The following is an 18,494-nucleotide window of genomic DNA, read 5'->3' as shown; positions in this document are numbered from 1 at the left end:
CATTTTTACTTAGTGATTCTATACTGGTTTTAGAAAAAAAGTCAAACCTCTGTAATGTCATGAGGTTGGCTCATTTAGAAACTAAACCAATTTATTTCTAAACCACAAATATCTGAATCTTCAGTACAACATTGATCTTTTGGTAGGAAAAACACAATAGCTCTGTGACATTTTCTCAATTACAAAACCTTCTGCCTCACCCTGATTCCTGAATTTGCATATATTTCAAAGAGAAAGGACGCCTTCCCTTCTGGAAAGTGGAAGCATTTTGCACACAGTATAAACAAAGAACATGAGTAGAAAATATGTGTTTCATTAAACATTTATTTATCAAGCAGGCGTAATATTAACTAAGGGCTGGGCAGAGATTTTTGCATCATGATCTTGCATTTCAAGTTTGGCAGGTTTCAAAATAATTGTGGAATGTCTTTAACTGTCTTTTTAGAAAAAAAAGGGAGCAGAATTCAAGTAGAAGCATATACATAATTTCCTTTTAATCTAATGAAACTTAACCAGTTCTTACTTTGAGTGCATTTAGAGCAGGGGTGTCAAACTCAATTTCATTGAGGGCCGCATCAGCACTGCAGTTGTCCTCGGGGGCCGGGTGGGTGTGGCCAGGGTGGGCGCAGCCTACTGGGTGGGTGTGAGGAGTGGTGTGGCCTATTGGGTGGGCATGGTCAGCTGTACATCTTTTGCGTAAAGGGTGCCTGTGGGGGCCTGGGCAGGAGTGGGAGAGATCTGAGGTTCTCTGGCATAAGGGGATGGGACCAGGCCAAGTGCCAAGGCATGGTCCACGGGAGGAGCCTCACTGTTCCTCTCAGGCCATGTGAGGGAGGGCAGCAGAGTTCAAACACCCAGCTTGGCCCTCAAACACCCATGGCACCAAGCCCAGCCCCACTTCCCCAAGGGGGTGCCCAGCTGCACTTACCTCCTCACGGCTGCTGCTGCTATGTTTGCTCTCCTTAGCGAGGTTGCTCATGATGGCTATGAGGGCAAAGTCAGAGGGAGGCCCACTCCCTCTCCATGGAAGGAGACCCGGCTTTGTATCCAAAGCTTCCTTAGCAATAGGATGGAAGACCCCCCAGATTAGGCCAGGAGGAGGGGGCAAGGAGATGGTGAAAGGGCAGCAAGGTAGGACTAAGGCAGGATTCCCTCAGACCTTCCTTCCTTCAAACCTTCCTTCCTTCCAAGAACAGAGTGGTGGGAAAATATTTGAGATGAAGGAGGGAGAAAAACAGGCAAGAAACACAGCTGGGGAGGTATCACCCTTCGTGAGGAATGAAGAAATGCACCATTGCCTGGAAGTGGCCAGCACATGGCCCTTGTCTACTTCACATATCTGGCTTGGCGGGCTCTGGGGGAGGGGATGCCATGAGCAGCGTGAGAGTTGAATTTACCTGTGCAATGCTGCCCAGCCCCCAGCCTGCTCGGTTTCAGCAGGCAGAAGGGCGCTCTACTCACAGTGCCAAGAGGCTGAGCCGGGCAGCATGAATCCAAAGAGAAGTGCAATACCACCCAGCCCCAAGCATGCCCGGTTTCAGCAGGCAGCGGGGCGGTCTTCTCACAGTGCTGAGAGGCTGAGCCAGGCAATGCAAAGCTTGCCAGCTTTGCACCTTGCTGCCTGCTGAAACCAGGCAGGCTGGGGGCTAGACAGTATTGCACTTATCAGATTCATGCCACCCAGCTCAGCTCTTGGCAGGCTGGGGGCTGGGTGGCGTCGCACTTCTCTTCGGATTTGTGCTGCTCGGCTCAGCCTCTCAGTGCTGTGAATAAAGCGCCCCGCTGCCTGCCAAAACTGGGCAGGCTGGGGGCTGGGCGGCGGCACGCTTCTCTTCTGATTCACACTGCCCAGCTTAAACTCTCGGTGCTATGAGGAGAGCACCCCACTGCCTGCCAAAATCCTCCCCTGGAGTCCATCAAGCTGGATATATGAACTAGGCCAAGGCCATCTGCTGGCCACTTACAGGCAATGGTGCATTTCTTTATTCCTCACAAAGGGTGACACCTCCCCAGTGCATGTCCAGGGGGTGGGGCCAACGCAGCAGAAGCCGGTCCCTCACTGTTTACAGATGGCCTTGCAGAGCTATGACTGAATGCATTTCAGCATAGATGGCCAGCACAAAATTGTACATTGGCTCCCAGCCAGCCAGGGCCAAGGCAGCACGGGCCATTCCCTCACTGTTTCCAGAATGGCTTCGCGGGCCACATAAAACCACTTCGCGGGCCGCATCTGGCCCCCGGGCCTTGTGTTTGACATGTCTGATTTAGAGTAATGTTTTCATTGGTCTTATTTATTGTTATCCAGCATAGTATAAACAGATATATATTTATGGTGCAAATGAAATCTGATTATGCATTCCATTAAGGTATCATATGCTTTGTTTTCCTGTTTCATAAATTTCTTGTAGATGTCAGTCATGATTTAAAGCATAGGACAGTATGTTATGCAAACCCAGTCAATTGTAGCTTAGTCAATAGAATACAAGTAGTCCTTGACTTGCAACCATTCGCTTAGCAACTACTCAGTTACAACACCACTGAAAAAAGTGACTTATGACCAGTTTTCACACTTATGCCATTGCAGCATCCCCATAGTCCTATGATCAAAACTAGGACGATTGGCAACTGCAAAGATCACTTTTTGAGACCCTCTGACATGCAGTCAGTGGGGAAGCTAGATTCACTTAGCAACTGTGGCAAGAAAAATCATAAAATGGGGCAAAGTTCACTAAACTGTTTTGCTTTGTGGTCATTTGTGGTCATTAAATCGAGGACTACCTATACAGCCAAGTATAGTATGATGTAGCAACTCATCTCTTCCAGATGTGATTCAGCATCTCTTCAGTGAGCCTCAGTGTCCCTTTTTCTCAAGTTTGCTTTTGCTATTGATGATCGCTGTTCATATTACTGCCAACAAGTTGCAAACAGGGTTAATTTGGATTAGGTAAAGGTTCCCCCGCACATGCGTGCTAGTCGTTTCCAACTCTAGGGGCTGGTGCTCATCTCCATTTCAAAGCCAAAGAGCCAGCGCTTGTCCAAGGACGTCTCCGTGGTCATGTGGCCGGCATGACTAGACGCCAAAGGCGCACAGAACGCTGTTACCTTCCCACCGGAGTGGTCCCTATTTTTCTACTTGCATTTTTGCGTGCTTTCGAACTGCTAGGTTGGCAGAAGCTGGGACGAGTAACAGGCGCTCACTCTGCTACGCGGCACTCAGGATTCGACCCGCCAAACTGCCGACCTTGTGATTGACAAGCTCAGCGTCCTAACCCACTGAGCCGCTGCATCCCTTTTATTTGGATTAAACTCCACTAAATATAATTTCTACCCAACATGCAGGTTTATATAGTCAGGTGAAGGATTGGCCAGTAAGAGATTAGACAGAAAGTGGGGTTGATGAATCCAGACGATCAGGAGATGACAGCAAGAAGTTGGGAGCTTGATAACTCCAGCAGGTTGTCCGGATTTTTTCCAGACCGGATCTAGCAGCCAAAAAGCAAGGGGTGACTTCAAGAGTCATTCTTCAGTAAGGTAAAGGTAAAGGTTCCCCCGCACATGCGTGCTAGTCGTTTCCAACTCTAGGGGCCGGTGCTCATCTCCATTTCAAAGCCGAAGAGCCAGCGCTTGTCCGAGGATGTCTCCGTGGTCATGTGGCCGGCATGACTAGACGCCAAAGGCGCACGGAACGCTGTTACCTTCCCACCGTGCTTTTGAACTGCTAGGTTGGCAGAAGCTGGGACGAGTAATAGGTGCTCACTCTGTTACGGGGCACTCAGGATTTGACCCGCCAAACTGCCGACCTGATCGACAAGCTCAGCGTCCTAACCCACTGAGCCACCACGTCCCTCCACTGAGCCACCACGTCCCTACACCTTCTTCGGTAGGTGTTTATTATTTTATTATTAAATAAATGTTATGATTCAACAATACATGTTTTGTTCAACAACCCACTCACGTCATCTTTTAAAGATGTGACTTAATTTCCCAACGATAGCTGGAACTCTTCCTCCTCCTGGTTTTCATGTTTGTGCCCATTTGTAATTCGGGCTTAAATCAAGAGTAGATGCAAGCCTGCGCAGCTGCTAACTGGGCTCCCCAACCCCCGATTCCCCGTTAGCCACGGCCGCAAAATCCTGCCCGCGGAAAGCCGCCCGAGGCTCAGCCACACCTGCCGCCTTAACAGCCCGCTCGTCCCTCCCACACCCAATCCGAGCGACCCTCCCAACATGGCGGACGGAAAGGCTCCCTGAACGCGCCCGAGAATTCCGAGGCGGTTGTCGACCTTCCAAACATGGCGGAGGCAGCTCGGCCCCGCCCGGCGAGGGAGGCGCGAGGGGCGGTCCTCGGCCTCCCGGCGGGTGTGGCCCGCCGGCAAGAAGGCAGAGGCGGCCCTGGCGGCAAGGAGAGCCGGGCGGCCGGCACCGAAAGCGACATGTGGACGGCGGAAAGGGTGACCGGTATTTTATTTCACGGGGTTTTGACGGCTCTGGTGCTGCTGGGCGCCCGGGACGTGTTCTTCCAGTATGAGGAGAACCAGTGCAGCATGACCTACATGTTCGACTACCCCGAGTACCTGGTGAGTGGCTGGACGGACAGGCGGCGGCATTTGCTCCAGGGTGTCCCGTTTTGCTTCCCCTCCGCCGAGTTCTCCCTCCCTCCGTCCGTCCGTCCGTCCCCCCCCCCTTCTTTGGCAGGGACCTGCTTTCTCTCAGGGAGTTCCTGAGAAACTTGGTCGAGACCCCACGAAGGCTGCTCGCTCTCCGCGGCCGTCTGTGCCCGGGCAAAGCATCACCACCCTGGTCTCGGGGACCGCTCCTCCGGAGGAAGGGCGCCTTTGCCTTGTGCCCTTAACCCGCGCTTTAGGAACGGTGCCTTTTCAGCCCCGGTGCCTCTTCGGGTGGGCTGGCTTCATCTCCTTTGCACCGGCGCCCGTCTGTCTGGGGATGTGTGTGGGTCTCCCCTCTGGTTCAGTGTGGGAGTCTTCTGGGGTTCAAGTGCCTATTATCAGGTGCCCTAGAGCAGCGCTTCTCCAAGTGTGGCCTGGGGACTCCTGCCCCCCCCCTCCCCGAAACCCTTTTAGGGGGTCCGTGTAGTGGGGGAAAAAATTAAATATATTAAAATGTATCCGTTTTGATTCCTATATTGATAGGTATAACTACATAAACCAAAACTCTCACTCGTTTTTTAAAAACGTAAAGAGGGTGTGTGTGTGTGTGTGTGTGTGTGTGTGTGTGGAGACCAGTTGGAGACCCACTGCCCTAAGAAGAATAAAATCTTCAGTAAATTGCTTCTGGGCCTTAACTATGAAAAGGCAGCCCAGTTCACCTTTGTGGGGAACATGCTTTTTCAAGTTGGCTTGGAACTTGGATCTAAGGAGTCAGGGTTTGTAGTTCCAGGCAGTCGCCAAAAGTCAAAGCTGCATTGGCCCTTTTTAACCCGCTAGAAAGTTGCCAGTTTATTGACTGCTTGATAAGGAGTACTAATTCGTCTTGTGACTTTCTAGTTCTCAAAGTGTTCTCCTATCATTATCATTTTCTGATGATAACTATGATGAAAAAAATGCACCAGTGTTCAGTCTTTTCAAAAGTAGAATAAGTCAATTTTATCCTGAAAAGATTCCTGCTTTCTGCCAGCTTTTCCCATGTTCCTTTTAAAAATGGCTATAATGTCAGCAGTTTTACCATCATGGATAATGCCATGCACCATTTGCAGACCAAAACCAACGTAGACATGTATGACAAGTAATGGGATGATGTGATAGGAAAGCAAAAGCAGAAGCTCCTGCAATTCTTTTTTTTAATACCATTCTCTTTTCATATGGTTATTTTAGGCATGGGAAGTGAAGCAATTAATTTGTCTTAATAATTATAATTATTCAGAAATTATTTTTGTCTACCTTGAAGTGAAACACAATTCCTTATATAGCATACGCAGCAAGCAAATAGCTGGAGGTGTTTTTTGTTTGCAAGTTGTTTGTTTAAATTATCCCTTATCCTCAAACAATGATTTTAATGTATGGAATGAAAGTGTGATGAATATTTTTAAATAGAGTAAAATATTAAACCAAACAACTTAGTAATACATTCTAATTTGAGAATGCAGGGTCACTCCTAATACTGTAATACTTTCCCCAGAAGAATATAGATTTGACTGCCAGAAATGTGCCTTGGACAGCATTCTGATTTTATAATTAATTTTTCTTGCTAAAGGATCTGAGAAATGGCCCTTATCCAGTGTTCATAATAAATAGGAAGGTTGCACTGAGCTACAACAGAATATATACAGTGTTGCTTTTCTGAAAGCATGTTCTTTCTGAGATGCCTTAAAGTTACTTAGCTTTAAAGTGCAGGTTACTTTGTATTTGATGCCTCACATGCTATTTCTTGCTGAGGTCTCTAATGGACAAGGACCTTGGGACATTGTTGTTGTTGTTAGCTGCGAAGTCGTGTCCAACCCATCGCGACCCTATGGACAACGTTCCTCCAGGCCTTCCTGTCCTCTATCATTTTCTGGAGTCCATTTAAGCTCACGCCTACTGCTTCAGTGACTCCATCCAGCCACCTCATTCTCTGTCGTCCCTTTCTTCTCTTGCCCTCAGTCTTTCCCAGCATTAGGATCTTCTCCAGTGAGTCCTTCCTTCTCATTAGGTGGCCAAAGTATTTGAGTTTTAGCTTCAGGATCTGGCCTTCTAAAGAGCAGTCAGGGTTGATCTCCTCTAGGACTGACCGGTTTGATCGCCAGTAATTAAGACTTTTGTTTGGGGGGGGGGAATGAAATTTTTGTGGACAGCATTCTGAAATAAGTTATCTACAGAGTAATACATGGGACTGTTGCCACAATTTTAACCAGGATTTAATTTGTTTGATTCAATTTGTCAAAAAAGGTTTGGTTAACAAAGTAAATATTTAGCACACTTTCAAATATAAAACCTGTATAGGAAACAGTTGTACAGTGTTAAACTAGTCAATAGTAATAGTTTCAATGAGGTTTATTCCAGGCAAATGGATATAAGTCTATAGTATAGGCCTTTGCCATATTCATATATATAGAACTGTCACTTTTGGTAATCATATAGTTGTATTTCTTGTTGTGCTCTTTTTCTTTGTTTATTTTATTGCTCTGTTACCTTACTTCTGTTCACATTCTTTTCATTTAATTCTTTTTATTGTTGTAAGCCACCTAGAGTAGTCCCAAAGCAAGATTTTAAAAAGGTAAAGGTTCCCCTGCGCATGCGTGCTAGTCGTTTCCGACTCTAGGGGCCGGTGCTCATCTCCGTTTGAAAGCGGAAGAGCCAGCAAGATTGGTGGCAAATAAATTTAGCAAATAAATAAATGATATACCTTGTGATACAGCCTCCTGGTAATATATATCTACAGTGTTATTACCTAAAACAACAGATTTTTTAAAAACAGTACAATGAAATGGAGAATATTAAAAAACTTTAGAGAAGAGTTCTGCAGATGTTGTACACATGACTTAAATCGGTATTTGGAAGCTGCTGTGGACTAAATTTGTTAAGTATAATAATAGCTAGTTTAACATATGGTGGGTGTTGAAATGTCAGTATAACTATACTAGGGCTTTTGCAGCAAATTCAACAGAAAAGAGAAGTACTGGTTATCTTTATTATTTATTTATTTTTATTTCTATCAGCTTAAAAAACAACTATTGTGTTTTTAAAATGTTTTGGATGAAATTAAGTAAAAGGCACAAGACATTTAAATATTAAGAGTTAATAAAGCTATGCAGTAATGCAGATTTGAAGAGGAAAATTGCTAAGAAAATTGCCAGAACTCTTTTTCTACAAGCCTTGTATGGTATGGAATCCCAAGACATCCTCTCCAGGTGAGCAAACCATTTTATTAGCTGTTTTTGTATGTAGTTTCAGATTGGTTCTATAGCAATTCTTTTTTATTATTATTATTAAAGTTTTTATTAAACTTTATTAAACGTGTTTGGGAGTTTAGCCTCCAACAAAAGTTCATTGTAAACGTCTTTCAGCGGTTCACTTCATGTATCTTGTAGGGTTTTATATAACTCCGCTGGTTGTCCATCTGGCCTCAGTGTTATCTCATATATATTTTTTGCCTTCTTATGGCCTCCGTTATTTCCATCATTGTAATTTTTTCCTCTAACATAGTCTTTAAAGTTTCTGGAATTTTTGGAAGATTATTTTCTTCTAGATATTGGATCATTCTCTCTCTTGGAATTTCTTCTATATCATACAGTTTCTTGTAATATTTTTAGTTAACTTTTTTATTTTTTCATTTTTCAATTGTAGACAACCTTTTTCATCTACTAAGTTGTATATCATTTTCTTCTTCGGTTTTTTAAGGTTGTAAGCTAACCATCTTCCTGGTTTATTTGCATTTTCAAAACATTTTTGTTTTGCTCTCTTTATCTGCTGTGCCATTTTTTCTGAATCCAACAGATTTAGTTTGTGTTTTATTGTTTCCATTTCTCTTTTCAAAGTCTTCTGTGGATTCATTTGCAGTTCTGATTCTAGTTTTCCAAATTTCTCCTTTAATAGTACATAACTGCTGTCTTTTTCTGTTTGTTTTTCTTTGCTATGTGTATTATAGCTATACCTCTAAAATATGCTTTGGCTGTGTCCCATACATTTTGTAATGTTGTATCTTCTTTTTTGTTTTCTTTAAAGAAAAACTCCATTTCTTTTTTGCTAGTTCTATAAATTCTCTTTCTTTTAATATAGATTGGTTCAAAGTCCACCTTGGGTTTTTTTGTATTCCTCTCTACGTCACTTTTAAAGGGTTATGGTCTGCCCATGTACCTGGTTCTATTTCAGTTTCCTGCATATTGGTCCTCAATTCGGATGTCATCCAAATCATATCAATTCTGGACCAGGATTTTTGACTGTTTGAATAAAATGTATATTCTAGTTTCCCTGGAAATTTAATTTCCCTCCAAACATCTTGTACTCCAATTTCTTCTATCATATTAAAAAAAGTCTTAGGTAGTCTTCCAGTTTTTCCTGTTTTACTGCTTATATAGTCTATTTTCCCATCTACTATCTCATTGAAATCTCTTACTAAACAAATATTTTGGTACTCCATTTCTATTATTTTTCTATGGAGATTTTGGTAGAATTCTTCCTGGTTATTATTTGGCCTGTAGATTACTACTAACAATGTTTGTTTTTGGTGTAAGTATATTTCTACCATCACAATTCTTCCTTCTTCATCTGAGTAAATCCTGAGCCTCATTAATGAGGAACCAAAAGAATTATGGAATGTAATCAAATAAATTGTTAAGTATGAATGTCAAAAGGAACTGACAAAGATCAAGAAAGAGAAGAAAGCAATGGATTGTGAAAATAAATGTTGCAAATTGCCAAAAATGCAGAGAAGCCAGTCAGGATTTCAGGAAGAAACTTAACAAAGAATCATTAATCATTCGTAACAATATCCTTGTTAGAGTTAAGAGAAACAATATTATATGATGATATTGAAATTGAAAACAAACATGGGAATATAGGGAAAAACTTTGAAAGATCTCCAAACTCAGGAATTACCAACCTCATGTTGGTATGGAAAAGGATATCAATGGATAGTTAATAACCAGTTCCAAGAAATCCAACAAAGATGGAAGAATTCTGAAATTTGGTATAGTAGAGATGTCAACATGCAAGATAGCTTAGAAAGGTCCTGTCACTTAGCAAGAACATCTAATATTAGAATGAAATTAGATCAGCATTATGATCATTACCAAGTCAGAAAGTTACAAAGAATTGATGGAATATCTACAAAAATATGGCAAGGAGCTGAAGAAGAATAAGTAAAGGTTTTAATCAAACTAAGCTTAAAACTAACATCAAGTACAAAAACATTACAAAATTTAATTAAATAAACATATTGCAATATTAAATTAAAGTCTTTGATAAGTCATCTTTATTGCATGCTGGTTTGATAAAACAAAAGACACTAGTTGTAATAGTTAAGGGTGAGACTTGGTAAAACTACCTAATTTACTTGATAGCCAAGTTGGAATAGGTAGTTTGTGTACCTCGAGAGAGTAAATTCCCATTAATCCACAATGGATTCTGAAACATATTACAGTCTTATTGCCTCATTAGCTCAATGTCATTTGGCAAGCAATATTTTTTATAAAGAATTGTTCTTTTTCCATGAATATCTTGATTGTATACAAAGATGTATACCATATTTTTCCGTGAATAAGATGCACCCTTGTATAAGACGCTCTGGCATGTGAGTTCCAAGGTTACAGCAAACAAAGTCAGCGCTGGGAGCAACTGCCTCCCAGCGCTCTAAATAGACGTCTCCTGGCCGGCCCCACCATCCACCCACCTAACCAGCATCCAGCACGCTGAGCATGCATAGTCAGTTCACAGCAGCAGCCTTCCGATCCTGGTAAACAAACTGATGTGAGCACCGGCATGACAGCAAGGCAAGGGAAACAGGCCATCCGCTATTATGGATCAGGATGGCCTCGCAGCTGCGTTCCACAGGGTCCCTGGCCAGCATACAGGTACGAGGGAGGGAAACGGCTGTGCTGCCATCCATGCTGCTGGTCCCATCTGCTACCTCCGGACGCTGCCATCTGATGATCTTGCCCCTTCCCCCCTCCCATTAGTGGAAAGCCCACAGGGGCTTGACACCTGCACCAGGTGGCATGGCAGCGGCATGTAAAGAACCCACACAGGCATTCCCTGCACTGCGGAGATTATCATTATTTTTTCATGTATAAGATGCTCCACTTGTGTAAGAAGCACCTGATTTTTGAACAGGGTGTTTGCAGGAAAAAATAGCATCTTATACATGGAAACATATGGTACTATGGGGGAGGAGTTTAGCATGGTGACTTGCGGATCCCAGAAATTAACAAGAGGTAGCATAACTGCTATTGTTCCTTTTCAGAAATTTAGAAACTGAATTTATTTTCAAAAAATTATTTAATGATTATGTACCATCCAAGTTGGTGTCAACTCATAGATTTTTTGTTCTTGTCCTGGTATTTCAAGTTTTACAGTGGCATACCCATTGGCTCTTTAACTGAGTTCATCCACTTTCATACTGGTTATCTTTTTTCTCTTTGCCATTAAAAAAAGGAACCATATACAATATATAATTCAAATAGTTTCTGTCAGTTTTCTGGGATGATTTTACTGTCTTTTGGGACTTTTAACTTCTTGTTTATTTTACGTTTTGTATATTTCTACTCTGAATTTCTAAAGGCACTTTCAAAATAGATTAGAATCATCACATAGTAACATAGAGCTATTAAATATTGTATAATGTATAGCTTGCACATAAAAGCTAATTAAGAATCCCACAAAACAAGAATCAACTGGAATAGTTATTACTAACAGCAGAATTTTTAATGGAGTGTCTAACAGACTCTGGGGAAACAAAAGAGGAAGAGGAACCATTGTCGAAAAGATTACACACCATCAGGAAAGAGGGAGGGGTAAATGGGATTCAGAGTAACTTGTCTTATAGTTGGATCTGGAAAACTGCTTTGGCAGGCAGATTCTTTGGCAGCCAGCCTATTAGAGATAAGGATCATTACAGCAATTCAAGTATTCCTTGATTCCTGACTCTTGATAGCTTTAAAGGGCTTGGCATTTCTACAGTTTTTGCTATGCATGTAAGGACAAGTGAAAAGCCAAATAAAAGTAGTCCTTGACTTACAATTGTTCATTCAGTGATCGTCTAAAGTTACAAAGGGATTGAAAAAAGTGATTTATGACCATTTTTCACACTTACCACCATTGCAGAATCCTCATGGTGATAGGATCAAAATTCAACCAGAATCCTCATGGTGATAGGATCAAAATTCAACCAAACTGATAAGCATTTATGACAGTTGCACTGTTTCAGATTCACGTGATCACCATTTGTAACTTTCCCAGCTGGCTCTCCGACAAGTAAGGCCAGTAGCAAGGGCCAGATTCACTTAACAACCACATGATTCAATTAACAACTGCAGTGATTCACCCAGTGCTGGGAAAAAAGTCATAAAATGGGGCTCAACTGACTTAACGACTGTCTTGCGTAGCAACAGAAATTTTGGATTTAATTGTCATAAGTTGAGGACTACCTTTACACTTCTTTTGCCTTAATAATCTGCAAGTAGGCTTCATCTGCCTACTTCTAATAGCATGATTCCTAACAGCAGAAAATAGTATATAAAAGCACTGGATCTGTATAAGTATTAGGGCAGCTTTCACTGCTAAGGTTTGTATTACACATTCCATTTTTTCTGGCTGTTCAGCATGGGTTTATGACAATTTGCCATGGCCAGCTCACCACAGCCAACTAGCTACAGTCAACTTGCCACGCCCAACTTGTCACAACTAACTTGCCACAGGACAACTTGCCACAGCCAACTCGCCGCGGGACAGGAGGTACACTAACATCAAAGAAATGGTAGAATAGAATCATTAAAGAAAAAGATGCAAAAAGAGGGACAAAATAAAATATGAACGACAAAAAATTAAAATATTTTTAATTAATTTTAAATAATTAAATTGAATGGTTAAATTGCCCTGCAGTGAGTTGTCCCATGGCGAATTGGCCATGACAAGTTGTCCCTTGATGAGTTGGCCGTGATAAGTTGGCCGCAGAGAGTTGGCCATGGCAAGTTTGCCCATTCCGGTTCAACATGGTGTCTGTAGCTAATGAGAATTGGAAAAAAATATTAACTTGGAGAAGGCTGAACTATATGTTTAAATCTATTGGATGTGGAAAATAAAAGTAACACTTTCCCCTGCTAGTGCCATAAAGTTTATACACATACTTGCAAGATTACCTTTGTAAGCAAAGCTAAGTTTTGGTTCTCCATTTCAGGATCTTCTCCAAAGTTACTGACAGAAGGAAGAAGAATGCAAACGTTTTCAGATTTGCAGTTCTTTAATTACATAAAATAGTGAAATATTCAAAAAGCTGTCATATTGTTTCAAGCTTTTTAAAAGTACCTCTACTTCCTATTAATAGCACAGTATATTTTAATGTGAAATTTTATTTATATTACATTTGCTTAGATTCTTCCTGTTAATACAAAAATGTTACCTTCTGCTGAAATACGTGTTTTGTTTCAGAAAATAAAATTACCTAAGAAAATATCTAGACGTTACCCAGCCTATGAGCTATATCTCTATGGGGAAGGAATTTCTGCAGAAGAAAATAGAAATCTAATCTTAACAGGGATTCCTATCCTTTTTCTTCCTGGCAATGCTGGAAGTTTTAAACAAGGTAAGCTATCTCTGAAGGAATAGCAATATTTCTGTAGAATACCTAAAGAGGGAATAGCATGGGAATAATAATCTTTACATGAATCTATGTTTACTTAAGTAATAAGTGGTTTGCATTTACAGTACTTTATATTTATTAGTTACATTTTTAAACTGCCACAATTGAAACAATAAAAATGCAGAAAAAATTGAAGTAACAAAGCCAAGCTATGACCATACCAAGATGGAATCAAGGACCAAATGCCAACCAAAAGACCTCACTTTTGAAATATTTCCAGGTGGGAGTCAGATGAGTAGTCCACTGGAACCATTCCAAAAGCAGTGCTAGGCAGCCTCGCTTACCCCTACTTCCTTCAAGTAGAGGTCCATATGTATTTTCTCCTGGACAGTTTGAGTTATCAGAGCAAATTCTATTGAGAAAATGCACTCCTGCAAATAACTTGGAGCCAAGCTACATACATTATATAAGTTACCAGAAGCCCTGTAAATTGCACTGGGGAATCTGTCTGTAACTAGTGTAGCTCCCGTAGCACTGGTGTAATGTGCTCCCTCTAGCAATTTCTGGTTAGCAGATGGGCTGCTGCATTGTGAATGAATTGAAGCATCTGAGTAGTCTTCAAAAGAGGTCTTCATATAGAGGTCTTTGCAGTAATGTAAATGGATGGTAGCAAGGGGATGAGTCGTTATAGTAAGGTCCTCCTTTTCAAGGTAGGGTCCAAAATTGGCACACCAACCAAAACTGGGAGAAACCCCCACTGACTGCAGTTTTCACCTTCTGTTTTAAATGGAGCCAGTTACAGGCTTGTTCTTTAGTGCTAATCCCTGTCAAGAGACTACTGGAGCAGACAAATATCTCTGTTGGACAAGTATCTTGTTAGGATTTTCAATTTAAGCCCACAGGCCTCAGGATAGGACTTCAATACATCCTGAGTCTGAAGTATCAATATAAAGCTGTGAATCACTAATGATACCCAACTGCAAACTATTAGATGACCTTTTCCAAAGGCTACTTATATAGGTTAAATAGGAATGGGAGAAGACTGGTTTCTGACTTCCACAAAGTAGTAGCCATCAGGCCAGTCTTTCCTTCCCTGTCCTCCCTTCCCTTCTCTGATTGGTACCACTGCAACATATCACCCCCAATCTCTCACAGTCAGTCCAAAAGTATACCATGGATGACAATATTGAAGGCCATGGAGGGATTTAATATGGCATAGATAGGTACACTATCTCCATCTTGGGCCTGACAAAGATAAACCACTGCTATCATTGCTGTCTCTGTTCCACAGCCAGACCTGAATTCTGAGTAAAAGGGTCATATAATCCATTTTCTTTGGAGTACCATACATTGATCCCCCACCATGGTCTCAGTCACATTTCTCTGGTGTTAATTGGTCTCTGAATCCATGGAGGACAAGAGCTCACTAAAATTGCTGAAAGTATTTCATCTTTTCTAAGGTTCCATTTGAAAAATAATATTGTTCTCAAGTTACAATGCATATTAAGTGTGGATTTTTGGAACCTGGACTTTGAAGACATAAAATTAGAATGAGGGTTTTTTTTGTTTTTTAAAATCCTCCTAGTTTTGTTTTCTGCCTTCCCCCTGCTTCTTTTAAGGATCTCCTTTACCATCCTAATCCAGGATTTTAATTATCCCTGCTTCTAATATGTGCTTTTTTTCAGTACGTTCTCTTGGATCAATAGCACTGAGAAAGGCAGAAGATATTGATTTCAAATATCATTTTGATGTCTTCAGTGTGAATTTCAACGAGGAACTTGTTGCACTATATGGCGGAAGTCTACAAAGGCAGACAAGATTTGTGCATGAGTGTATTAAAATAATTCTTAAATTATACAAGGTATGGGGATAAACACAGTGTATATTAACTTGTTACTGTTTTGTGCCATTATCCCTGTAAGGATCTGCCTCAACTAGATCTCCCAAGAAAGTAGAACCCTTGAAACAGGCATTCTCTCAAAAGGAACTTTTTTTGAGTTAATGTTGGCAGGAGAGCAAAGCAAGGTCTGAGATTTGGCATGTAAAGGATTATATCCAAAAGGCAATTCACAACTCCTCCCCCCAGGGTCCAACCATCCGGTTGAAATCCAGCCAATCCATAGGTGCCACCGTGTTATGAGAAGCTGGAGATTTAGTTTGCTGGGTTTCGTTTTCCAACAGTCCCAGGCTCCGTCGTCTGGAGATAAGGCAGATATTTTCAGGTCACATTCCTCTCGACCAGAGGGAGGGCTTCTCACGCAGACTAGAACAAAGCAGATAATATTCCATCTACAAGCACCCTCCCCCAGTAGTATGGCAAGCCCCGAAAATACATAGGCAAAAGCAAGAGAGGGGAAAAAGGAAAGGTTTAAAGGCAAATATAATTGTGGGGCTCTGATATTCAGCCCCCCCCAAAATAGACAAAACCACCTGAAAAGAAAACAGGAAGGGGAAAAAGAACATAAAAAGAAACACATTAATCAGGTTTATCTGGATAGCGAGCATGAAAGCATTTGAGCAACCTAAGGACCCTCACATGCTTCTTAGAAACCCACTCATTCTGTGAAGCAGAGGCTTGAGGACCCAAATGATGGTGTTTCCTGCGCTTTCGGGCAGCTTGACAATAAAATGCATAGAGATCTCTCTCCAAGGTGCTGAATGGCTCCCCATTGGCTACAGGAGGCCAGGTGTTTTTCCCTGCCTGCATTTAGTGGCAGCACAAATAGGGCAGGCAGCTAGCCACATAACTTTCAATGTCCTTCTTCAAGGAAGGCCACCAAAATTGCCTCTTGAGGCAAAGTGTCCTGCCATTTTGGAATTGTGACAGGCCTGCATGATTCTCACTCTCTGATTTGCAGGCACATTCCTCTCGACCAGAGGGAGGGCGTCTCACACAGAACAGAACGAAGCAGATAATATTCTTCCTGCAAGCACCTTCCCCCAATAGTGTGACTAGCCCCAAAAATGCATAGGCAAAAGAAAGGGAGGGGAAAAGGGAAGGTTTAAAGGCAAATATAATTGAAGGGCTCTGACAATCCCCATGATGCAGAGAATATGGAAGATGGCCTTGATGAACAGACAGAAGATCCATTACCATGCAGTGATCAGATTCATGTGGCTTAAACTCATACCAAGAAAGTGATTTAAGAAGATACCTCAGACAGGTCCTCCCCCCAATTCACCTGAAGATAAAAGATGGACCATGGGAAGTACATTCAAACTTGCAAGATTCTGTTGTTGTAGCTATTCTAATAAAGATAGCTTTAGGCAACGTTGTCTGTGCCTTAGTCTGGTCTACCTTGAAGGAGTCACATATTAATTGTTAAATGGGGAAAAAATTGTTCTTTTATATGTTTTTATTGTGCCTGATGTGAGATTATTTTTCTTTATTTTTTGAAGGGTCATGAATTTGCTCCCCGCAGTGTTGCAATAGTAGGTCATTCCATGGGTGGTCTTGTTGCAAGAGCACTAGTGATTCTTAAACATTTTAAACCAGAACTTCTCAATATTCTTATTACTCAAGCGACACCCCATGTTGCACCTGTGTTGCCTTTAGATCAATATCTTGTTGGTAAGTACATTCCTAAGAATTTTTGGATTGCTGGGGTTCTATTTTGCCTTCCCCCTCATTTTTGCTTTTGTTTTTTTGCTTTTGAGTAACTGAATAAGCTTCATTCCCACTGATTTAATGAAAAACACTTAGAGATTCCAGAACCTTCCTTGTTATACCTTCTATTATTATACCTACTAATATTAGCAATTTCACCAGAAATGTGTTGCAGAGAAGAAAAATGTGGAAGATACTCAGTTTTGAAAGTTGGTATCAAGATTTTCTCTTAATATGTACTTGTTTAATCATAGCTTGCATATAGACCTAGCCTTTAATTTTATGATGAAAATAATTGTACTTAATATGTCTTGGCAGCATCAATGATGGCCACTTACGTGCCTGCACTTAAGCAAGACAGGGGCTTAACAACAATCATATCACTAACTTTGGATTCTGAAAAATCCAAGGTACTCCAGAATTCTTCAGATATTATTTTCAGATCCCTCATTTCCGTGGGCAGTTGGATGATATTGTGAGATTATGACAACTCATCCATATCCAAGACTTAAACATTAAATCAAGAGTTATTTGCTTGATATTCATTTGGAACGGATTACTAGAAGAGTCTGAGCATGAATGCTAAGTTCTTACAGACCAAACAAAAGACCACTTTATAATCTATTTGATAGCAGGGAATATACCCAACGGTATCCCCATTTTTTCTTGTTGGCCCAAAGCCAGTTTCTTGTAGCTAATTCCTGTTCCTGGAGAATGGCATTTCTTCTGACCCCAAAATCTAGGCTTCATTAAAAAAACACACTAATTTGGTTTTTTTATATCCATATCCATGCCATTAGCTAACTGATCCATGTTTCAGTATTTTATCTTTTCATTTTTGAAAGAATCATATAAAAGCTGTAAAACCATGAGGTCTCACTTTGGAATAGGGGATTAGAAACCAACTACTCAACATGTGGGAAGAAATCAAAGGTATGAACCATCAGTGTCCCAACAGGGATGAATTAATTTGTTAATATCCCTGATAATGCTGCAGTTATAAATGAAAAATTGCTTCCTCCCATGTCCATTTTTGTTCTAAATGGCATCCTATTCATTATGGTTGCTCAAACTCCAGAAAAGATGTGGCATCCATTAGGAAAATGAAAATGAGCTTAGTCTGGGAAAACAGGAAAGCATGAGAAAGGAACTCAAAATTGCCCAGTATTAATACTGTTTGGTATAAGAGGGATGGAAAGAAAACTCTTTTGAAAGCCCACATCAATAGAATTTCAGTATTTCTTACGGTCTCTTATTTCCTGATCTGATCTACCTTGAAGGGCTATCATGTACGTTGAAGGCGAATTAAATTTAAAAAATTATGTCTCAAAATCTTCAAAATGACCAGCTGATTTAAAGTATTTGCCCCTTGCTTAGCCCTGACATTTCAGCAGAATATTTTTACCACTACGTTTAGTAGAATTGGGCTGCATGTCTTCTGGGGCCCATAGAAGAGAATGCCTCTTAAGGTCTCGAGCAAAGTAAATTTTTGAGGGCACCTCCTTATCTTGAAGGATAGATTTGTATCCACCCTGTGAAGGCAAATTAATCAAGATTTGATGTATTGTGGATTGCTTTACTTTAGACTTTAATAACACTCTAGCAGAATTCAAACACAGGATCTCAGACTCAATAAGATAGAGCTAAATTTTTCCACT

The 18,494-nt window shown here is 41.2% G+C and overlaps 1 protein-coding gene across 1 annotated transcript in view; it reads left to right on the top strand.

The window, feature by feature from the left end:
• Window positions 1-4,391: 4,391 nt before the first annotated feature.
• The window catches only part of PGAP1 (post-GPI attachment to proteins inositol deacylase 1), a 56,694-nt gene continuing 42,591 nt past the window's right edge, over window positions 4,392-18,494 (top strand). The window contains exons 1-4 of the mRNA XM_081312512.1: window positions 4,392-4,576; window positions 13,079-13,232; window positions 14,915-15,090; window positions 16,629-16,800. Of these exons, the coding sequence (XP_081168638.1) occupies window positions 4,433-4,576; window positions 13,079-13,232; window positions 14,915-15,090; window positions 16,629-16,800 (646 nt within the window). The 5' untranslated portion in view covers window positions 4,392-4,432. The remainder of the gene's footprint in view (window positions 4,577-13,078; window positions 13,233-14,914; window positions 15,091-16,628; window positions 16,801-18,494) is intronic.

Source organism: Vipera berus (genome assembly GCF_964194415.1).
Source record: "Vipera berus genome assembly, chromosome: 1".
In the NCBI taxonomy this organism is placed as follows: Eukaryota; Metazoa; Chordata; class Lepidosauria; order Squamata; family Viperidae; genus Vipera; species Vipera berus.
This window is presented reverse-complemented; position numbering and strand designations above follow the sequence as displayed.